This window comes from Gadus morhua, chromosome 4 (assembly GCF_902167405.1).
Source record: "Gadus morhua chromosome 4, gadMor3.0, whole genome shotgun sequence".
Lineage (NCBI taxonomy): Eukaryota > Metazoa > Chordata > Actinopteri > Gadiformes > Gadidae > Gadus > Gadus morhua.
This window is the reverse complement of record NC_044051.1, coordinates 20,040,276-20,060,275: the sequence shown is the minus strand read 5'-3', so window position 1 is coordinate 20,060,275 and position 20,000 is coordinate 20,040,276. Positions and strand designations below refer to the sequence as shown.

The window sequence follows — 20,000 nt, the reverse complement described above, 5'->3', positions numbered from 1 at the left end:
ACACACATATAGACACATGCACACAAATAGATATACTCACACAGACAGGCAGTGCATTAATGCTATACATTAGCGCACTGTCAGAACACATTCAAACACAAACACACCTATACAAACACACAGAAATAAACAAACACAGAAGCACACTGTAAAAGCAAGTTGTGTTCAAGACGCCACTCTTTACAGTATGTTTTGAGGCGGATTCAGCCCCGGCCCTGGCTGTCAGGAGCGGTTGCACCTGCTGATTCTGCAGAGGTGGGGCCGTGTATTTTTTACGTCCGTCAATTTCAATATCCCATAATGGCTGTGGGCGGTTTCGCTGAGCCGCGCACTGCCAGCGCGATTAAGCGGCTCCTCTTAGCGTGCCTCTGACAATGACTTTATGCTAAATGGGAGAGCTCCCACCAATTCTAAATACGCACACTTGGGCGGACACGCACGCACGCACCCACGTTCAAACACACGCGTTCACACACAGACACACACACACACACACACACACACACACACACACACACACACACACACACACACACACACACACACACACACACAAACAGATTTAAAACCGCACCAAAGAAAATGTACTCATACATATACATCCTCATACACACATACACACACTGGAACCAACTCACACCTAGATGTGTGTATTTCATGCTTCAAGTACAAATACATACCCTTTCAAGTCAAGTCAAGTCCATTTGATTTGTGTTAAACACAGTTCCTGTAGCACATGCTTTACAGGCCATATTGTATGACCCACTAACCCTAGCACCCTAAGAGCAAAGAAAGACCAGAAGGAACTAAGAAGGAGCGACCCCTCCTTCCAGGGAGGGCTAGGAGTGCAACCGGCGCCGTAATTGGATACACAATAGTAGCATTACAAGTACACGTCTTATATAATTGTGTGAAATGAGCCAACACCAACGGGCGTCGCCCTGTGTGCTTCCCTCTGCAGCCGTTGTGTGAGTGTGTTCCCAGAGCCCCGCAGCTCAAACACCGCTGGTCAGACTCAGAACCAGCCAGAGAGCCCGCCCCCAAGGTAAGGCGGGTCCCCACACATGCACACACACACACACACACACACACACACACACACACACACACACACACACACACACACACACACACACACACACACACACACACACACACACACACGTATACACATGGATAGACACACTTATACAGGTTGTGTATGAAGACAGATCCATCCAAATGGACACGCACAAACATGCACCAACATGCATTTATAAATAGCGGTAGACCCTGATACACGCTTATTGGGCCACGCAAACACGTACACACAGATAGACACAAATGCTCACCATCCAAGACACACACACGCACACACACATGCACACATACCTGAATACATAAAAATATTCAAGCAAATACAAAGACACACACACACACAAACACACACAGGATACACACACGTTTTCACGTTGATACACACACACAGGCACACAGATTCTGAATCTGAATAGAAGTAGCTCACCTGCACATGGGGGATTATGTCATCACTGAGACTAAGATTGTAATCGGCACAATGTTCCCACACTGTTCCCAGTGTGTGATCATCCTTGTTGCCTGGTGATCATAGTGTTGGGGGGGCAGGTGGAGGGATTATCTCATGTTACCCGGCAAATTACAAAGGAGCACCAGCCATGATGGCAACGCCTCGAGTCCAGAAACCCACCCACCCACACACACACACACGCACGTACGTTCACACACACACACACACACACACACACACACACACACAGACACACACACACACACACACACACACACACACACACACACACACATACACACACACACACACACACACACACACACACACACACACACACACACACACACACACACACACACACACACACACACACAGAAACAGACGCATACACGCAAAGATGCTCAGACACAGACAAACACACACATGTGCATACACATGGAGACAAAGGCACCCACAGGCATGCATGCACACACAGACACACACACATAGCCAAACACACAGACTTACAAAACCACAACACACACACACACAGGTTTGTGGCAGGACTGAGCCTGCGGATGGTGCGTGCTCTTTGAGAAGAGTGGGGTCAGATGATGCTTGGCAGAAAAGACAAAGAGGAAAATGGAACAGCATGTTGTCTGATGGAAACTTCGGGAATGAGAACTCAAATTAATTTAGTCATGTGGTTTTCCTCATTTTCCAACATTGGACTTTGTGAATGTTTGTGTGTTTGTGTGTGTGGGTTGCATTTTAGAGAGAGAGAGAGAGAGAGAGAGAGAGAGAGAGAGAGAGAGAGAGAGAGAGAGAGAGAGAGAGAGAGAGAGAGAGAGAGAGAGAGAGAGAGAGAGAGAAAGAGAGAGAGATCTGAATGATAACAAAAGCTTTTATTTGTGCTGTATTCTATATCTGCATTTTAGAGTATTATGTAAATGAAGAATTGAGGCATACTTTTTGCCTGTGTGTGTGTGTGGTGAATATGGGTTTGTAGTTTCTGCTACTGCATATGTGTGTATTTTCTGTGCATGTGTTTGTTTGTAAGCGTGTATGAATTATTGTGTGTGTTTGTTTAGTGCTGACAAAACTGCTGAAGTTTGCTGCGAATCTAATGAACATTCAAACAGCTTCTTGTTGTACATTACTCTCTCTCTCTCTCTTACTCTTGCTCTCACTCTATCCATCTATCTGTCTCTCTCCCTCTCTATGTGCTCCATTTCACTGTCTCCCTCCCTCCTTCCCTTGCTCTCTCTCTCTCTCTCTCTCTCTCTCTCTCTCTCTCTCTCTCTCTCTCTCTCTCTCTCTCTCTCTCTCTCTCTCTCTCTCTCTCTCCCTCTCTCTCGCTCTCTCTCCCTCTCGATATCTTTATATCTTGCTATCTGTCCTCTATTTCACTGTCTCCCTTCCTCTCCCTCTCCCTATATCCCTCTCTGTCCATCCCTATGCCACTCGCCTCATCACAGTTGTCACAGTTGTCCCAGATAGTGGCAAGATGAGGACGAGGGGAAAGTAAAAACCTAATTATTAACCGAAGAGCGAGTGGCCGCAGTGTGACTGAGTGATTCATTTACACAGTGTGTTCAGCAGCAGCAGCAGCCCCTGTGTGGGCCGGGCCTAATGTTCTACTTCAACATCCACCTCTCGTATTATCATGGCGCTATCTCTCTTGATGCCTCCAATTATATGTGACACATAAATGGAGCCATCAAGAGGGATTGAAAAACGATAACACAATGGAGACAAAGAGATGAGATGGGGAAATTAAGGTTGACGTGTAAACATGTTTTTGTTTTTGAGAACGTTTTAGAGACAACACTGCGATTACTTCACATTTTTAACTGACCTTCTCCCGCGTCGATTTCATTGTGCTGCTAAATGTATTGTTTTTTTGCAGCCGAATCACAGTATTTTCTCTGTTGGTCTTCGTTGTGTGTCGGTGTCGTCATACATTCTCCCTATGTTAGGTAACTGATTGCTATGGTCGCTCTGGATGTTCAGATGAATGCACAGTTCAATTAATTTCAGATACTTTTATTTGTCCCGCCAGGCAGGTAGTGAGAAAACATTGCGATATTAATCATACACATTTGAGATTATACCGTTAAAAAGGCTCACAGGGCGATGCTTACATCATAACATGCAAATCGTGCAAGTGTACTGTCATTCTGTTTGTTTATTCCACGACGGTGCCCTGTCACACTAGTCGATGCTCAGGCTCATTGTTGAAGCTTCCTTCTGTATTTGATGTGTGAGCCCGCTAGCTGCATTGCGTTCTGCCTAAACACTAGCAGTAATGTTGAGTGAAGCCATTATACACGCACAATGCACATTGAATTTACGCATACTCTGACGACAAAAACACACACGCACACACAAACACACGCACACACACACACACACATACACATACACACATTCATGTGCTCATGCCGATGTGCAATTGTGTTCTACATTTTGGGGTTCAATCCAAGGAGAGAAACAACCAATGATGTGTTTCATTTCCTCACCTTGGGGTACCTTTATATTCTGCATTGCTTGACAAAAGGAAAAAGCAATCAAACAGTTAAAACCAATGTCCCTGACCCCATTATATGCGTTTTGTCTCTGTCCGGCATTTAAAATGCATGCATGCGTGCCTTTGTTTGTATGTGTGTGTGTGTGTGTGTGTGTGTGTGTGTGTGTGTGTGTGTGTGTGTGTGTGTGTGTGTGTGTGTGTGTGTGTGTGTGTGTGTTTGTGCTTGTGTTTGTGTGTGGGGTGGTTTCATTATGCATACAGCAGTAGGTACCAGTCCATACCCACACATGCAACGCGCTCCCTGTGTTCCCAAGCCCTCTGACTTTAATAAGCGTGTTCATGCAATAGGAAAAAACGTCAATAAGCCAAAGGTTATGCCACAACATAAAATGCAATCAAGCATGAATTACCAGATATGACGTTGGCTTCCGGATTACCAGATCGCTCCATGGTGATCGATCAGAGTATTAACTTAGCTGCGAGGTTCCACTATCGTCTGAATTCTATCGCCATTACTGCGAAATGTCCATGTTTATTTCACCAGGAAGGAATTGTGAAGCGATGAGGAAATAGGAAAGTCTGTATTGACATCACATCTAAATCTTAAATCTCTCTTTTACTTTCAGAGTTCACGGCAACCTGATATTTAAACACCTCCATCCTGGGTGGAGGCTCTATGAAAGCGATCCTTAATGTTGTAGTTTTAATGGATCTCGCCCTATGCCAGAGGCTCGCCACTGTCGTCGGGCTGCTGTGACTCACTCCAGCTTCACACATGCACGCTCATGTGTCTGGGCTTTTCAGAGTGCTGTTCTTACATCCGAGAGCTGCTTAAGAGATTTATATTGAAATGATTGAAGCTGAACAGGAACATGCAATTTAGTTTTAGGCCATCATCATGTTTTCCATCAGATGATGGTTATTTGTCTTAAATGAAGATGTAAGCATATCATATTAACTTTCACATACAGGCACCCATAAATTGTATTGTCAAATATTGTCTATTAATTACAAATGATCTGGAATCATAGTAGCATATCTATCGTAAAAGATAAACAGTATATTTTTTACAAATCAAATCTACCATGGAAAAGGAGGCTTATTAAGAATATGCTCAAGCAATGTAATAGTCCCCACCATCAACATCCATAAACACAGTAAATTGCACTTCTTGCAAGTTCTCGCGATTAAAAAATTGCTTTGCTTTTGGTTTGTGCTGATGCTGCTGATTAAATGGTTGTCAAACTGACAAACCAGTAGACATTTATCAGTGAAAGAAGTCCAGATTATAAAAGGAAATACAATAGAAAAGACTTCCGAAAAAATATATAAATGATTTGTTGTTATTATATCTGTTTTGTGTTTTAGCATCACTGATGCCAACCCAGTGATTAATTTGAATGCCTGCCTCACATCAAAATAAAGCAGATGTCGATTTTATTCAATCTAGTGGGTTTGTGTTGTTCTCTAATGCTAATGGTGCTTCCTTGAAATAGGAAGTACTTTTGTAAATAGATATGGATCTAATCAATGCCAAGGCCGTTTTTTCTTTTTTTTGGAGCATAATAACACACAACCTCTCTGACATAGCCCTATTTACTCTCAATTTCAAGGTTCTCGGTAGACCCAGGAGATACGTTTAGCTTCCTGGAACCACAAAAACACACTTCACGGTGAAAGTAAAGCAGCCGTAAAACGCTGAACCATAAACCAGACCATTAGCCATCAATTAGAGGGATTCACTTGGCCCGTAGTACCTGAGACATTTTACATATAAATAACATTCCCTCTTAAACAGACTTGCACACGATGAATGATTACCCGGTAAAACAGTGTGAACAAAGCTGTGGTGACATCCGACGGCGGGAATCTAAAGGAAAGAGATACAGGAGTTTCATTCTTTCTGGCGGAGCGCATAAACTGTTGGATCATGAATTCTCCACATGCTTACATCTTCTGTTTTGAGGGAAAAATATTAAAAAGCAGAGAGCCATAGCTTTCACGTGGAGACAAACATGTTGTGGCTGGGCGTAGTTAATCATGCCTTTGTCTGCCATACTGGGCTCCGCAATCAACGGACGCTTCTCCTGTCCTGAGTGACAATATGGCATGCTATTATAAAGGCATGAGGCATTCCTTTTATAGCGCAGAGTTAATGACACAAAACAACAATTAGAATGCAGGCTTTTATTTAGCAGAACTGTGCTCAGTGTTTATAGGTTGTAAACTGTCGCACTTGTTGTGGTTGTGGCTGTCGATGCATCGCCTGTGTTGAAATACTTTTTTGGAGCCTTTATTTTGCCCTTTTGTTCTTCAAAAGCAAAAAATATGGAAAAACTTCTTGTTGCAGTATGCTTTACCAGAGGTGCAGCAGGCCAGTTGATCACAGATTTGTCTTCATCAAAAACCAAGTATTTAAGTGTAGGCCACATACTCATCATTCAGACATTCCACATACACATCATTACATGGTACTGTTTGTTAAAATGACATTTTTGGGATCAAATGTGTTTTTCAACAATGAATAATAGAGGTTATAAGTGTGGAATGTGACTTCGGAATATGGAGAATGCTGTATTTATGCCCTGCTCTCCGTCCTTCCCTCCTTCGTTTGATAACTTCACCTTTTTGCCATCCTCGTCTTCCTCTATATGGACTCTTCCTCACTGGTTAACCGCTCTGTCTCCTCTTCCTTCCCCCTCCCAGAGAATGAGCTGTAGCTACCTCCTGTGCACCATCCTGCTCTTTGTGGCCGTCCTGCTGGCCGTCACCGTCACCGGCACCATCCTCTTCATGAACCACTACCAGGCCCCGTCCATCTCCGACGGCCCGCCGCACATCTCCACCAACCAGGACGAGGCCAACGCCCTTGTCACCGTGGAGAGGGGCGACGGCTCGCGCATCAACATCTTCATCGACCCCAACTGTCCCGACTACAACGGCAACTTCCTGCGGCTGGAGGGCGTGCAGACCTCCCTACTGCACTCGCTGACCGACCACGACGCCGACCTCAAGTCGGTGAAGGGGCAGGACCGCGCCCTGCTGGTCAGCCTGGCCGAGGAGGTGGCCAAGCTGTCGGCCCACGCCGGCCAGCTCAAGATGGACTATGAGTCCCTCCGGCGGGGCCAGGGCAGCCTGGGCCAGGACCTGAACACGCTGCAGACGGAGCAGGGCCGCCTCATACAGGTGAGGCGGGAGCCAGCGCCATGCACCGATCACAGCCTCGTTGTGTCCACGGCCGTCTGCTCTGTTGGCTGATTTTGACGCGATGCTACAAGCAGGACAAGTTTGCACTGCAACGATAAACTTTCAACACACACACACACACACACACACACACACACACACACATACACACATACACACACAAGCACAGACACACACACACACACACAAACATGCACACAGACGCACATGCACACGCACACACAAACACACAAACAGACGCACAAGCACAGACACACACACACACATACACACATGCACAGACACACACACACACACATGCACACAGACGCAGACGCACATGCACATGCACACACAAACACAAAAACAGACGCACAAGCACAGACACACACACACACACACACACACATACACACACACACACACACACGCACACGCACACGCACACACACAAGCATAAGCACAGAGAAGAGGATAATGGTTTCCAGTAGTCAGTGGAGACATGGTCATTAAATAAATACGTACGTCTAATGTTGATTACGACGACAGGGATGAGAGTGGCCGTGATGGTGCTGGCAATGATGATGATGATAGTTATTATGGTGGTCGTGATGAGGCCGGTGGCCGTCGCAGAAGGTTCGAATGACAAATGACGGCCAGGGGGATAATGGTGGGTGGTGTTCAAATCGGAAGGCATAAGTAGCAATGGCAGGGATTAAAGTGATGCGTTTGATTATTGTTGTGATGATGATGAAGGTGTCGAAGATGACTTGATGATGATGAAGAGGACTTCATGATGACGAGGAGGACTTCATGAGGATGACACACTATTTGTGATAATGAGGTCATGTTCATGTGTATGAAGGTGGTGATGATGATGATGATGATGATGATGATGATGATGATGATGATGATGATGATGATGATGATGATGATGTGATTGAGGGTGCTGATGATAGTGTTTCTGCTGCTAATGGCCTGTTGGAGTTGATGAGGATGAGGATGAGGAGGATGTAGAGGCATTTGATATATACGTCTAACGAGGAAAGAAATTGTCGATTAGATGACACCAGTCCACTTGCAAAACGTACTGCGTTATTAAGCTCTAGAACATGGACTGCGTCTTCAGTTTGTTCCGTAACCTCGGTAACCGTGGTCCGTTGTCTGAGGGCGCTCCACCTCTGGAGACGGCGCCGGGGTCTGACTGTGTGATGTATGAGCAGCCCCGTGGCTCCAGCGCTACGCTACATCCTGCTGATTTATACAGGGACACACAGGGACGCAGAGGACAACACCCCCCCCCCCCGAGAGAGAGAACAATATTTATGGCTCCGGGTAACAGATAACGGATATGCAGGACAAGAATTCCTCCGTTTATTTGCCTGTGTTTCAGGTCCATTCAACCATTTCAGATTATCTTTTTAGAAAGGATATCCTGGCAAAATCAAAAGCTAAGCCGTGGCGAGGAGGTGGCCGATGGGTTCTGAGATTATTATCTCCGGACGAACTGTTGACCTGCATGCAAGCGCTCAAACGTGATTGGTCAATACTACCTTTGCCAACCAACGGCCTTCCATCGTGACCGGGGGTCTGGGCTCCGGGCCGCAGGGCTGGACAGCGGCTAAGGGGGGATGTCAACGAGACACACCTCCCCCTTAGGTGATTTACTTCCCCCTTTAGGGGGAGAGGTATGGCGGGGGTGACGGGTTGTGTGGGGCGCGGGGGCGGGGGGGGGGGGGGGTGTATGTGTGTGATGGGGCTGACTGTTTACATCTGTTCATATCTGTGTGTACGTGAGTGTATGTGAGTGTGGGTGTGTGAGTGTGTTTGGGGGGGCGGGGTGGGTGTGGGGGGGATGGTGATTGTGTGGGGGGGGTGTGGCGGGGTGTAAGTGTGGGTGTGGGGTGTATGCACAGCTGCTGTATAGCCATGAAGCTGGGCCCTGACTGTGTGATCTATTAGCAGCCCCGTGGCTACGGCGCTACGCTACATCGTTCTGATTTATAGGGTGACACGCGAAGCCCCCCACCCGTCACCAAAACTGGGAGACGACGGAAGTGGGCCGCTGTGGAGTGTAGTGAAGTGATGCCCCGAAGGCACGGAGGGGGGAAAGGCTGGACTCTGATTGGATGCTTGGTTTTTATGAGACCAATTCGTTCTGATTCGGACACAACAATGGACACGTCGGTGTTGGTGGGTTGTTTTTCCAGAGTGACGGATCGCTGGCCTAAATGATCATGGGTACGTCCATTCATTACTGTCCTCCGCGTGGGTCGGTTTATCGTTTCTGTTCCACTGGGTCTGGGAAGACTGTTATGTTGCTTTGGCAGACCTCATCTGGCCATTGCTTATTACTGAAACATATTTTTATATGAGATATATTTGATAAAAATGTAGGTTACTCAATCTCAGAATGTAGATTCATACACACACACACATACATTCATTCATACATATTTAAATTGGTATAAACATGCCTATATAAATATATAAAATGCCTTCTGAGAAAATGACTTTTCCTACGGTGCCAGAACCTCAATTTTCTCTTTGGCATCCACCAAATGTCTGGTACAAAATGGGTCAGTCCCAAGGTGTGTGTGTGTGTGTGTGTGTGTGTGTGTGTGTGTGTGTGTGTGTGTGTGTGTGTGTGTGTGTGTGTGTGTGTATGTGTGTGTGTGTGTGTGTGTGTGTGTGTGTGTGTGTGTGTGTGAGTATGTGTGTGTATGTGTGTGTGTGCGTTTGTGTGTGTGTGCGTGTGTGTGTTGGATGGCCTGCTGCCTATATAATATGATTGCTGTTGTGCCCAGTGGGCCTGTGAGGTGTGTTGCATGCTTATTGAGACCAGACCTGGGCTGTTTGTCTCACACACGTTACACTCCTGACTACATTCCTGACTTCTGATGAATTATCCTCTGGAGTGGACTTGGTATCCCAGACACAGAATGGCTTTAGCTGATTGGTTACAGGATGGCTTTAGCTGATTGGTTCTGCATGCTCCCTCAGTCTTTCTCTGTGTTTTTGAGTTAGGCACGTATCGCTGCTCATCGCTGTGGATAAATGCTAAAAAACTAAATATTTAAAACTGCGTGGGAGAGTCTGCGTTGCGGTTTGAAACAGAGAAAATAGTGGAAAATAGAAAAGCAAAGCAACAACAGATCCAGAATATGTTTGCGTATTCTAATGATAGCCTCAGGGTTTCAGCTATTGGCTGCCAATATGGGCTGGGTCTTCTCAGGGGCCCGGGGTTAGGAGTGCATCACCACTACCTAACTTTCACACCTCCCATTTCAAAATAAGAGCGGTGCAGTTCTGTGAAGGTTTTCTGCCACACACTATATAGTGCGATGGGAACAACACTTATGTCAACCCCAACATGGTTTCACACATAGATCCCACAGCAGAAAAAACGTCCTGGTGTGTATGTGTTTTACCCGAGGACATCGCATGAGCTCCATTTTGCACTCCACTCACGGAAGGCACTTTGTCCAGATGGACTCTTTACGAGAAGGAGCGCACAAAGCGAGGACCTAAGCAGCCGACCTTATGCTCTGAATCATGTCGTTTATCTCTGTGCAGTAGTTTTTTTACAGAGACTTTGTTGGGCAATACATGCATGATTTTGCATACAATTTTGTACAAATATTGTATATATTATATTTTTTTAATGTATGCCTGATGATTTTTGATGGATCATAAGTAAGTAGCTAAAGGCAAATAAAAGAATATCTAAACAGTCTGAATTACATCACTTTGCTGTAATGCAGTCTTTAAAACCAGAAAACACTTAATCAATGTTTCTCACATGGGTTTTGTTTGCTCCCCCCAGCTGCTGTCTGACAGCCAGATCAACATGGTGAAGGTGGTGAACTCGGTGAGCGACGCACTCAACGCCATGCAGAAGGAGAACGTGGGGCTGAAGGCCCGTGTGAAGGCCGACCTGCAGCGGGCACCGGTCAGGGGGGTGCGCCTCAAAGGCTGCTCCAACGGTGAGTACCGGGGAGAGGGGGGAACACCAGCCTCTGTGGTCCGTCTGTCCTTGCTATCTCTGGTCGACATCTCTCATCTGGACGATAGTCTGTTTGTCCGTCAGTCTGTCTGCATGAGTGTCCGCCTCTCTTGTTTGTCTGTCTGTCTGTCTGTCTGTCTGTCTGTCTGTCTGTCTGTCTGTCTGTCTGTCTGTCTGTCTGTCTGTCTGTCTGTCTGTCTGTCTGTCTGTCTGTCTGTCTGTCTGTCTGTCTGTCTGTCTGTTTGTTTGTTGTCCATCTGTTTGTCTGCGGCTGTTTTCGTCCGTCTGTCTGTCTGTCTCTCTGTCCGTGTGGCTGTTTGTCTGTTGCTTTGTTGGTCTGTCTGTCTGTCTGTTGCTCCGTTGGTCTGTCTGTCTGGCTGTCGAACCGTTGGGGTGTCTGTCGGTCTGTTGCGCCGTTGGTCGGTCTGTCTGTTGCTCCTTTGGTCTGTCTGTCTGTCTGCCTGTCGCTCCGTTGGTTTGTCCATCTGTCTTTGGCTCCATTGGTCTGTCTGTCTGTCTTTGGCTCCGCTAGTCTGTCTGTCAGAATGCGTTGTTGCTGGGAGGCAAGCAGTAACTTGAGAGTCATGGACCGTCCGATCCTCAGGATGTAAACACTAAACCCAGACGACTCCGTCAGAACGGCCTCATTCATCATCGTTTGAGAAAACAACAATCACATTAATCTTCAGTTAAAGTCTCAGTTTACAACAGAGTGATCTAGCGTTTTTCAATGCCCTCTACAACATTACCGAATACTGAATCAACCGCTAGCATAGAGTGTGTTGCCTGAACTCACTGGCATATCCCTCCGTTCTCCTCTGCCATTTCTGAGGGTTCAAGGTGCACGGCTTCTCCTAGAGAGCTAGATTTGAGAGCAATCAGATGGAAGAGCCAATGGAAGAGCAGGCTCCATGATCGAAAGGGACGTTTATTTAATGCGTTCACTCACACACAGTGTCACCCAGGAGAAGGAGAGCCACATGTAATGTGTTGAACTCCCACGTATTCACACACACACACACAAACGCAGTGCAAGTCCATCCGAGTCAGAGCCAAGTTCTTTATCCCGCAATGTCAATTTGGACATTCGAGGTCATGAACCAAGCATTTTGCAGCTTTTACAGGGATCGTACATTGTTTATAAAGTAATTTAGAGAACATACACTGGGCACATTGAGGAAATAAAGCCCTGAACTAAGTCCAACCTTACTCCTGAAAAGCGGTTGGCTCACAATGTATCCTGTGGTTTGTTTTCTTTACCCGTAAGACGAGTCTTGATATGGGTGACCGTACCATCCCCGGACCACAAGGGAGATCCTGTTTAAGGGTCCCGTGGGGGTGGGCCGCGCCCCAGTGGAGCAATCTGTATGCCATGGAGTCCTTGTAAACCAAGGAGGGGACAAAGCTGTGTCGGCATCAAGTCCAGCTCACGGAGCAGCCAGAGTTTGTAAACTGTGTTAAAAGTGCCCTTTCTGCCAGCGACAGAGTTTGTGTTAAAATGTATGAAGAGGTCTCGGAGGCTGAGCCAAGACTCAGCAGAGAGTGTCCAGTGTGAGGGGATCAAGCAGGCATGTTTTGCTTTTTTGCAAACGATGTTTCCGTGGCCAGTGTGAAAGGTTTTATCAGATACATTGAGTATCAGGCCTGGTAAAGGATGACTTCAGTAGAGGGGGGAGGGAGGGGAGGAGGGAGGGAGGGATGCCTGAAGTGGTGGCTTTCAGGGGTCACATAGCAAAGCTAGGGCAACCAGCAACTCAACCGACTGTTTAGTTGCTGTGGCTTCAGTAATCAATTAATCCGACCATAGACTTTATTTTGGACTAAGTGTTTCAGGATCTCCAATCCTGACTGGTAAAACATAATTCTGCCAATAGCGAAAAAAAGAGGTTAAGAGTATTTGTTACTGTTTATAACTATAAAATATTTATTACTGATATTAGAAAAGTGCTTAGCTAGGAGGTGCTTGTGGTTTGCAGTCTTTTGATTACAGCTTCCAAAACAGTCCCATACTTTGGTAACTAATTAAATGATTACTGATGAAGAACAATCACAGTGTTGACATTTGATATAGGTCAAATGTAGATGAGCTTATGAGTTCATACCCATATTGTTTTTCTCATTAGTCTCACAAGGAGATGGACACGGAGACCCTTATTTGGGCATTAGAATAATCAAAGTATTCAACGGTGATGAAGATGGTGCTCTGGCCCTAAGGCAAAGTTATCCGTCAAATAAATCTGCTATCACAGCTCCATGTGTAAACCCTATTGGCTAGTAATCAAAACAACATTTGGTGTGAAAATAATCAGTAAGCTGTTTGTCAGAAGGAGGGTGCGGTGCGTTTGGCAGGGTCAACATATTGGGCCCTATTTTAACGGTCTGAAACGCAAGTGAGAAGCGCCAAGCACAAGTAGCTTTGTGGGCAGTTCTATGGCGTTGAGGCTATTTTACCAGCTCATAATTGACTCTTGCGCCTGGCGCAAATCTAAAAAAGGGGTGGTCTGAAGTAGCCTCATTACCTGTAGGTGTGGTTTGGGCACCGTGCAATAAACCAAAAAGAGTGCATCTCCCGTTCCCTTTAAGAGCCATGAGCGCATTTGAATCTGACAAGTTGATATTTTGACTCAGATGAGACAGATGCATGACAACATGAATTTCAAACTTCAAATGGCTCAGTTTATGGCCAAATAATATGGCCTAATTCACATATGGAATAGCGTTTATTTCCACAACTTCAGAAACACTGAGGGCCCTATTTTAACGGTCTGATACGCAAGTGGGAAGCGCAATGCGCAAGTAGCTTTGTGGGCGGTTCTACGGCGCTATCGCTATTTTACAGGCGGATAAATGACAATTGCGTCGCGGCGCAAGTGTCAAAAGGGTTGGTCTGAAGCAGCCTAGTTACCCGTAGGTGTGGTTTGGGCGTAACGTCCAACAAACCAATGAGAGTGCCAGCTCCCATCCCCTTTAAGAGCCATGAGCGCATTTGAATTGGACGAGTTGATATTTTGACAGCGCGTCTGCAGTCTCCGATGAGACAAATGCACATGAATTTCAAACTGCAAATGGCTCAGTTTATTGCCAAATAATATGGCCTAATTCACACATGGAATAAGGGGTTTTCTTCCACAACTTCAGAAATACTGAGTCCTCAAATAAATTTCGGCAAAGAAAACGTATGATATAACATGTGATATGCGGTAACTGTGGTTCTATTTAATGATATACGTAATACATTATAAACATTGTTTCTTATCAGGATTGTATGCTCTCCTAATATGCATGTGTCCCCGCGCCGAGGTAATAGACATTGCCATTGATTGTATTATGCGTTACGTGTTTAGTTTGCGTGTGTTTAAACAGAGCACACACGCGCGCATTCATTCATTCTTTACACTCACTCGCGGTAAAACAATGTTTTTCATGATCAAATACTCATCAATCCTTAAAGTTATGGGCATGTAGGCCTACACGATGTCTCTGTCAAGAAAATATGTGTTTGCTGTACGGTGTTTGCAGATGCATTGATTTAAAAGTACAACTTATTACCGCTGCATCAGCTGTTCTTTCCCAAATAATTTACCAAGAATGTGCGGCTAGGTAGATGGGAGAAGCAAAGTGTATGCGCGAGGTGCACAAGCAATCCGTATGCATCGCATGCGCATGTATGCATGCGCCCTTAAAATAGCATCTGAACAACGCGCCACTGACTTTAAACCATGTATTTCCTGGTCAGTAGCGCAATGGTATTCAGAAACGGCAAAATACCGTTTGCGCCAGAACACGCCTCCTCCTTCCGCCGAACCGCCCCTTGGGGCGCATGATTAATCCCTAATTTACCGGCGAGTGGCGGTGGTGGGAAAAGAATGCTGTGCGCCAGTTGTAAACTAGCAACGACACATGCGCCAGTGACTAAGTCACTTGCGCCGGATGCAAGATAGGGCCCTGAGTCCTCAAATACATTTCGGCAAAGAAAATGTAATATACATTGCCATGGACTGCATTATGCGTTACGTGTTTAGTTTGAGCAACGACACATGCGTCAGTGTAGAAAGTCAATTGCGCCGGACGCAAGATAGGGCCCATTTTGATTCAGGAGCCATTGCTCCTACGCGTCGAGAAACTGAGAGACACCCTGTTCATCTGTTGAAAGCATCTGCAGCTCTACATCGTCGGGTTAATTAGGTCCAGGAGTGTTACAGATGCATGATGGGAGATAAGTACAGTCTATCGCTCTCAACGGGCAGCGGTGGGTATGCAAGGAGAAATAGGTGTCTTGTTTTTTAATGAATCGATGAATTCTTCATGAATATCATGCTGTGGCCGCAGTGTGAGACGTCAGGGTGACTTACTGGGGATCTTTGACCGTTAATGTTCACAGTCCGTTCCTTAACAGGATGAGGATGTTCCAGTGTTGCCCCTACTGCGCACAAGCAGTCAACACACACGCACACGCGCAAACTGCACGCTCACACACGTAAACACACGCAAACACACAAAAACACACACACACAGCACCTTAACTTCCCACATACCCATGCAGACAAAGGCTCACACATGCAAACTCACACAAACACTCTCTCAATCACACACAAAAACACACACGCACGCACACACACAGTCACATGCATGCACACACAGCCCTTGAACCTCAAACACATCACACTGTGATCATATGTAACCATATAAACAGAATTATCCTGCATATAGAAGAGACAAAATAAAGAATACCGCAAAAGGATTTAGGAGCTTTTGAGGACAAAACACAGAGCAGGGTCCTTCTGCTCTTCACATTTAATAGTCCTGATAATTGAAGTTGAGGATTAGACACACACAAAGGGAACCGTTTGGAGAGTGCCTGGCATTGAATGCACAGAGAAAAGGTGAAAACTAGGCAAAAACAAGCCTGTCTGACTGGACCTTCTTTTTATTTTTATAAATGTCTCAAGGAGCCGCGCAGCTGTTTTATATTCTCCCGTTCGACCCGGGGAAGGCTGGCATGCATAATCTATGATAGGCTCCTCACCCTCCTACCGGCCTTCCATGGTGGATACTGTGTGTGTGTGTGTGTGTGTGTGTGTGTGTGTGTGTGTGTGTGTGTGTGTGTGTGTGTGTGTGTGTGTGTGTGTGTGTGTGTGTGGTTGTGTGGGTGTGTGTGTGTGTAAGTGTGTCTGTGTTTGTATGTGTGAGCTTGTGTGTCCCCGCTGCAAGACCACATGGTTGTTTCTCCCCCAAGGCTTATCAGCGCTGTTTCTCTACCCTGCAGGGCGCCAGGCGTGTGTGTGTGTGTGTGTGTGTGTGTGTGTGTGTGTGTGTGTGTGTGTGTGTGTGTGTGTGTGTGTGTGTGTGTGTGTGTGCGTGTGTGTGTGTGTGTGTGTGTGTGTGTGTGTGTGTGTGTGTGTGTGTGTGCGTGTGTGTGTGTGTGTGTGTGTGTGTGTGTGTGTGTGCGTGTCTAGGTTTGATCGTGTTCTTTTTAGGTTTCTTTACCTCTCTTTTATTGTAAATGGCTCATGATTACATAGCACTTTTCCATTGCTACCCAATACTCTCTCTCTCTTCATCTTTCTCTCTTCTTCTCTCTCTTTTTTTTTCTCTCTCTCTCTCTCTCTCTCTCTCTCTCTCTCTCTCTCTCTCTCTCTCTCTCTCTCTCTCTCTCTCTCTCTCTCTCTCTCTCTCTCTCTCTCTCCCTCTCTCTCTCTCTCTCTCTCTCTCTGCCTCTCATCTATTTTTCATACAGAAGATACATAGGTACAAGATGCATTATCCCTAAGCATGAAATGTAGATGAATATATGATGAGGACAATAAACCCAATAGATTAGAACTGGGGATAATCTGTCTCCGTATCCATTTGGGAAAAGCATTTACATGTCTGCTGTACTCAGGAGGATTTTTCTTTGGCAACAAATGAATCACTGTTGATATTGTTATTGTTGTTGGTGTATAGCAAAAGGCCAAATTGTATGGCATGAAAAGGGATATAGTATATCCCTTAACATAAAGCAATGGTTATTTAATGTCCAGAAAGACAAAGTGAAATGCCTTTGAGGGTGCATCTATCTAGGTGCTTTTCAAAGTACCACAGCTATTTAGCACAGAACAAAACCTAGGAGGACTGAGATTGGCTCCTTGGGATTTGATTTGCTGGCTTTGCTGTCATTTGAAGGTTTAGCAAGCTGTGACCCAACCCCTCAAAATAATTTGAGTTCATTACATGTGGATGTAACAACTAAGTACGTTATTAAATAGGTGATTCTATGTGAAAGTATGTCATCTCCGACCCGACTTATACATTTGGATATCTGTAACCTTTGAATTGATCATAGAATTCAGGCAACATCACATATAAAGTTCAAACCCTTTTCATGTTGGCTAAAGAATATTCACACATTGACCAAATAGTACCCTTCGCAACGTGAAGACAGTCCCCGTCTGCTGACATTTAACGGCTCAACTGCTTCTATAAATCGGCACCGTAAATAAAACAAATGCAACTGAAATACACGTTAACCCACCGACTGTCCCATGGCTGACCCCATGCAGAGAGTCTTTGAGGGGCGAGTGTATCTCTGACGCGGCGCACTGCCCTGTGCTGCTCTCCGCAGGCTCCCGCCCCAGGGACTGTGGGGACCTCTACGCCAGCGGCCAGAGGGAGGACGGCATCTACTCCGTGTTCCCGGTGCACCAGCCCGCAGGCTTCCAGGTCTACTGCGACATGACCACGGATGGAGGCGGCTGGACGGTAGGCTACGCAGGGACGCTATGCACACACTGACGCACACGCATACCTCCACACACACACATAAATATAACATCTTAGTCTTAAGTATGGCTAGAATTTGGCGTTGTTAGTCTTTAACCATCAATAACACAGATTACTCCTTTAAAAGCACACATGTTCCTTCAAATTTGTAATGTGAAACCCAAAGCTGTTTGAGTGTTTCCATGTTCATGCTGCACCCCGGTGCAGGTCTAATCTGAATGTCTTCAGTGAGGCCTGCTGCCACTAGAAGATGCTGAACCCCTAACACAGCTCATAGGGGACGCTTCCATAAGGCAATTGATCACACAGTTTGAGAGGTTAATTGAGTGTTATGAGAGCAGGCAGTTCTCATAACAACAGTGTCGGTTGTATATAACGCAGCCATCTGCTGATCCCTGTTATATGATGTAGCCGCTCAGACAGAATATGCTCGACGATAAACGGGTTAACGAAACAGTTGGACAGCACAATATTTTTTAATGTTCTGTCCTACTCCCAAACTGGGGGCTGTGTATGCTGTGGGTTTGTTTGTGTATATGTGTGTGTGTGGGTACGTACGTGCGTGCATGTTTGTGAGTGTATGTGTGTGTGTGTGTGTGTGTGTGTGTGTGTGTGTGTGTGTGTATGTGTGTGTGTGTGTGTGTGTTTTTTGCGTGCAGAGGGGGCCAGGATTTATTTTTGCAGGGCTTTTAACATCAGAAATGATAATTTTAATGAAAGTCATCTTTGAACCCAGCAGGTCTCGGTTATCATCGGTGATGAAAAATGTGTCAGTTCAGGTTCAGTGGGTCTGGATCAGACAAGCAGTTGGTTGGCCAGGACTGGCAAACCAAGCTGTTATCATAGCCTGGTGGGACTGGGCGGGTGGAAATGAGGGAGGGAGGGTGGAGTCGAGGGAGGTTGAAGGTGAGGGAGGAGGTGAGGGAGCGGGTGAGAGAGCAGGTGAGGGAGGAGGTGAGGGAGGGTGGAGGGGGAGGTGAGGGAGGTGGTGAAGGAGGGTTGAGGGGGAGGTGGAGGTGAGGTTGGAGGTGAGGGTGGAGGTGAGGGAGGGAGAAGGTGAGGGAAGAGGAGAGGTAGGGTGGAGGTGAGGGTGGAGGTGAGGGAGGGAGAAGGTGAGGGAGGAGGTGAGGGAGGGTGGAGGTGAGGGCGGAGGTGAGGGAGGGAGAAGGTGAGGGAAGAGGTGAGGTAGGGTGGAGGGGGAGATTAGGGAGGAGGTGAAGGAGGTTGGAGGGGGAGGTGGAGTTGAGGGTGGAGGTGAGGGAGGGAGAAGGTGAGGGAGGGGGTGAGGGAGGGTGGAGGAGGAGGTGAGGGAGGTGGTGAGGGAGGTTGGAGGGGGAGGTGGAGTTGATGGTGGAGGTGAGGGTGGAGGTGAGGGAGGTGGTGAGGTAGGGTGGAGGGGGAGATTAGGGAGGAGGTGAAGGAGGTTGGAGGGGGAGGTGAGGTTGAGGGTGGAGGTGAGGGAGGGAGAAGGTGAGGGAGGGGGTGAGGGAGGGTGGAGGGGGAGGTGAGGGAGGGTGGAGGGTGGAGGAGAGGGAGGTTGGAGGTGAGGGAGGGTGGAGGTGAGGGTGGGTGAGGGAGGGTGGAGCTGAGGGTGGCTGAGGGAGGGTGGAGGTGAGGGATGGAGGATAGTAGAAAGTCCTTTGAGAACAAGAGAGAGAGAAAAATGATGGATGGCACAAACAGACTCAGATCCATTTGATCTATATTGGAATTCATTCATTCATGATTTCATCAGTTGTGTGTGTGTAGGTGTGTGTGTGTGTGTGTGTGTGTGTGTGTGTGTGTGTGTGTGTGTGTGTGTGTGTGTGTGTGTGTGTGTGTGTGCGTGCGTGCGTGCGTGCGTGTGTGTGTGTGTGTGTGTGCGTGGGTGTGTTTGCGTGGGTGTGTTTGCGTGTGTGTGTGTGTGTGTGTGTATTTGTGTGTGTGTGTATGTTTGTGTGTGGCCCATGATTATCTATGTGTAAGACAGTGCTGTGAGGTTAGCAGTAGGCAGTTTCTCTGTGTTCTAT

The 20,000-nt window shown here is 46.6% G+C and overlaps 1 protein-coding gene across 2 annotated transcripts in view; it reads left to right on the top strand.

Annotated features, from left to right (window-relative positions):
* The window catches only part of fibcd1b (fibrinogen C domain containing 1b), a 105,429-nt gene that overhangs the window by 32,023 nt on the left and 53,406 nt on the right, over nt 1-20,000 (top strand). Inside the window, exons 2-5 of one of the 2 annotated variants that reach the window (XM_030353071.1) lie at nt 962-1,045; nt 6,744-7,223; nt 11,050-11,209; nt 17,834-17,970. In XM_030353071.1, the coding sequence (XP_030208931.1) occupies nt 962-1,045; nt 6,744-7,223; nt 11,050-11,209; nt 17,834-17,970 (861 nt within the window). The remainder of the gene's footprint in view (nt 1-961; nt 1,046-6,743; nt 7,224-11,049; nt 11,210-17,833; nt 17,971-20,000) is intronic. The other variant, XM_030353072.1, reaches the window with a different exon arrangement.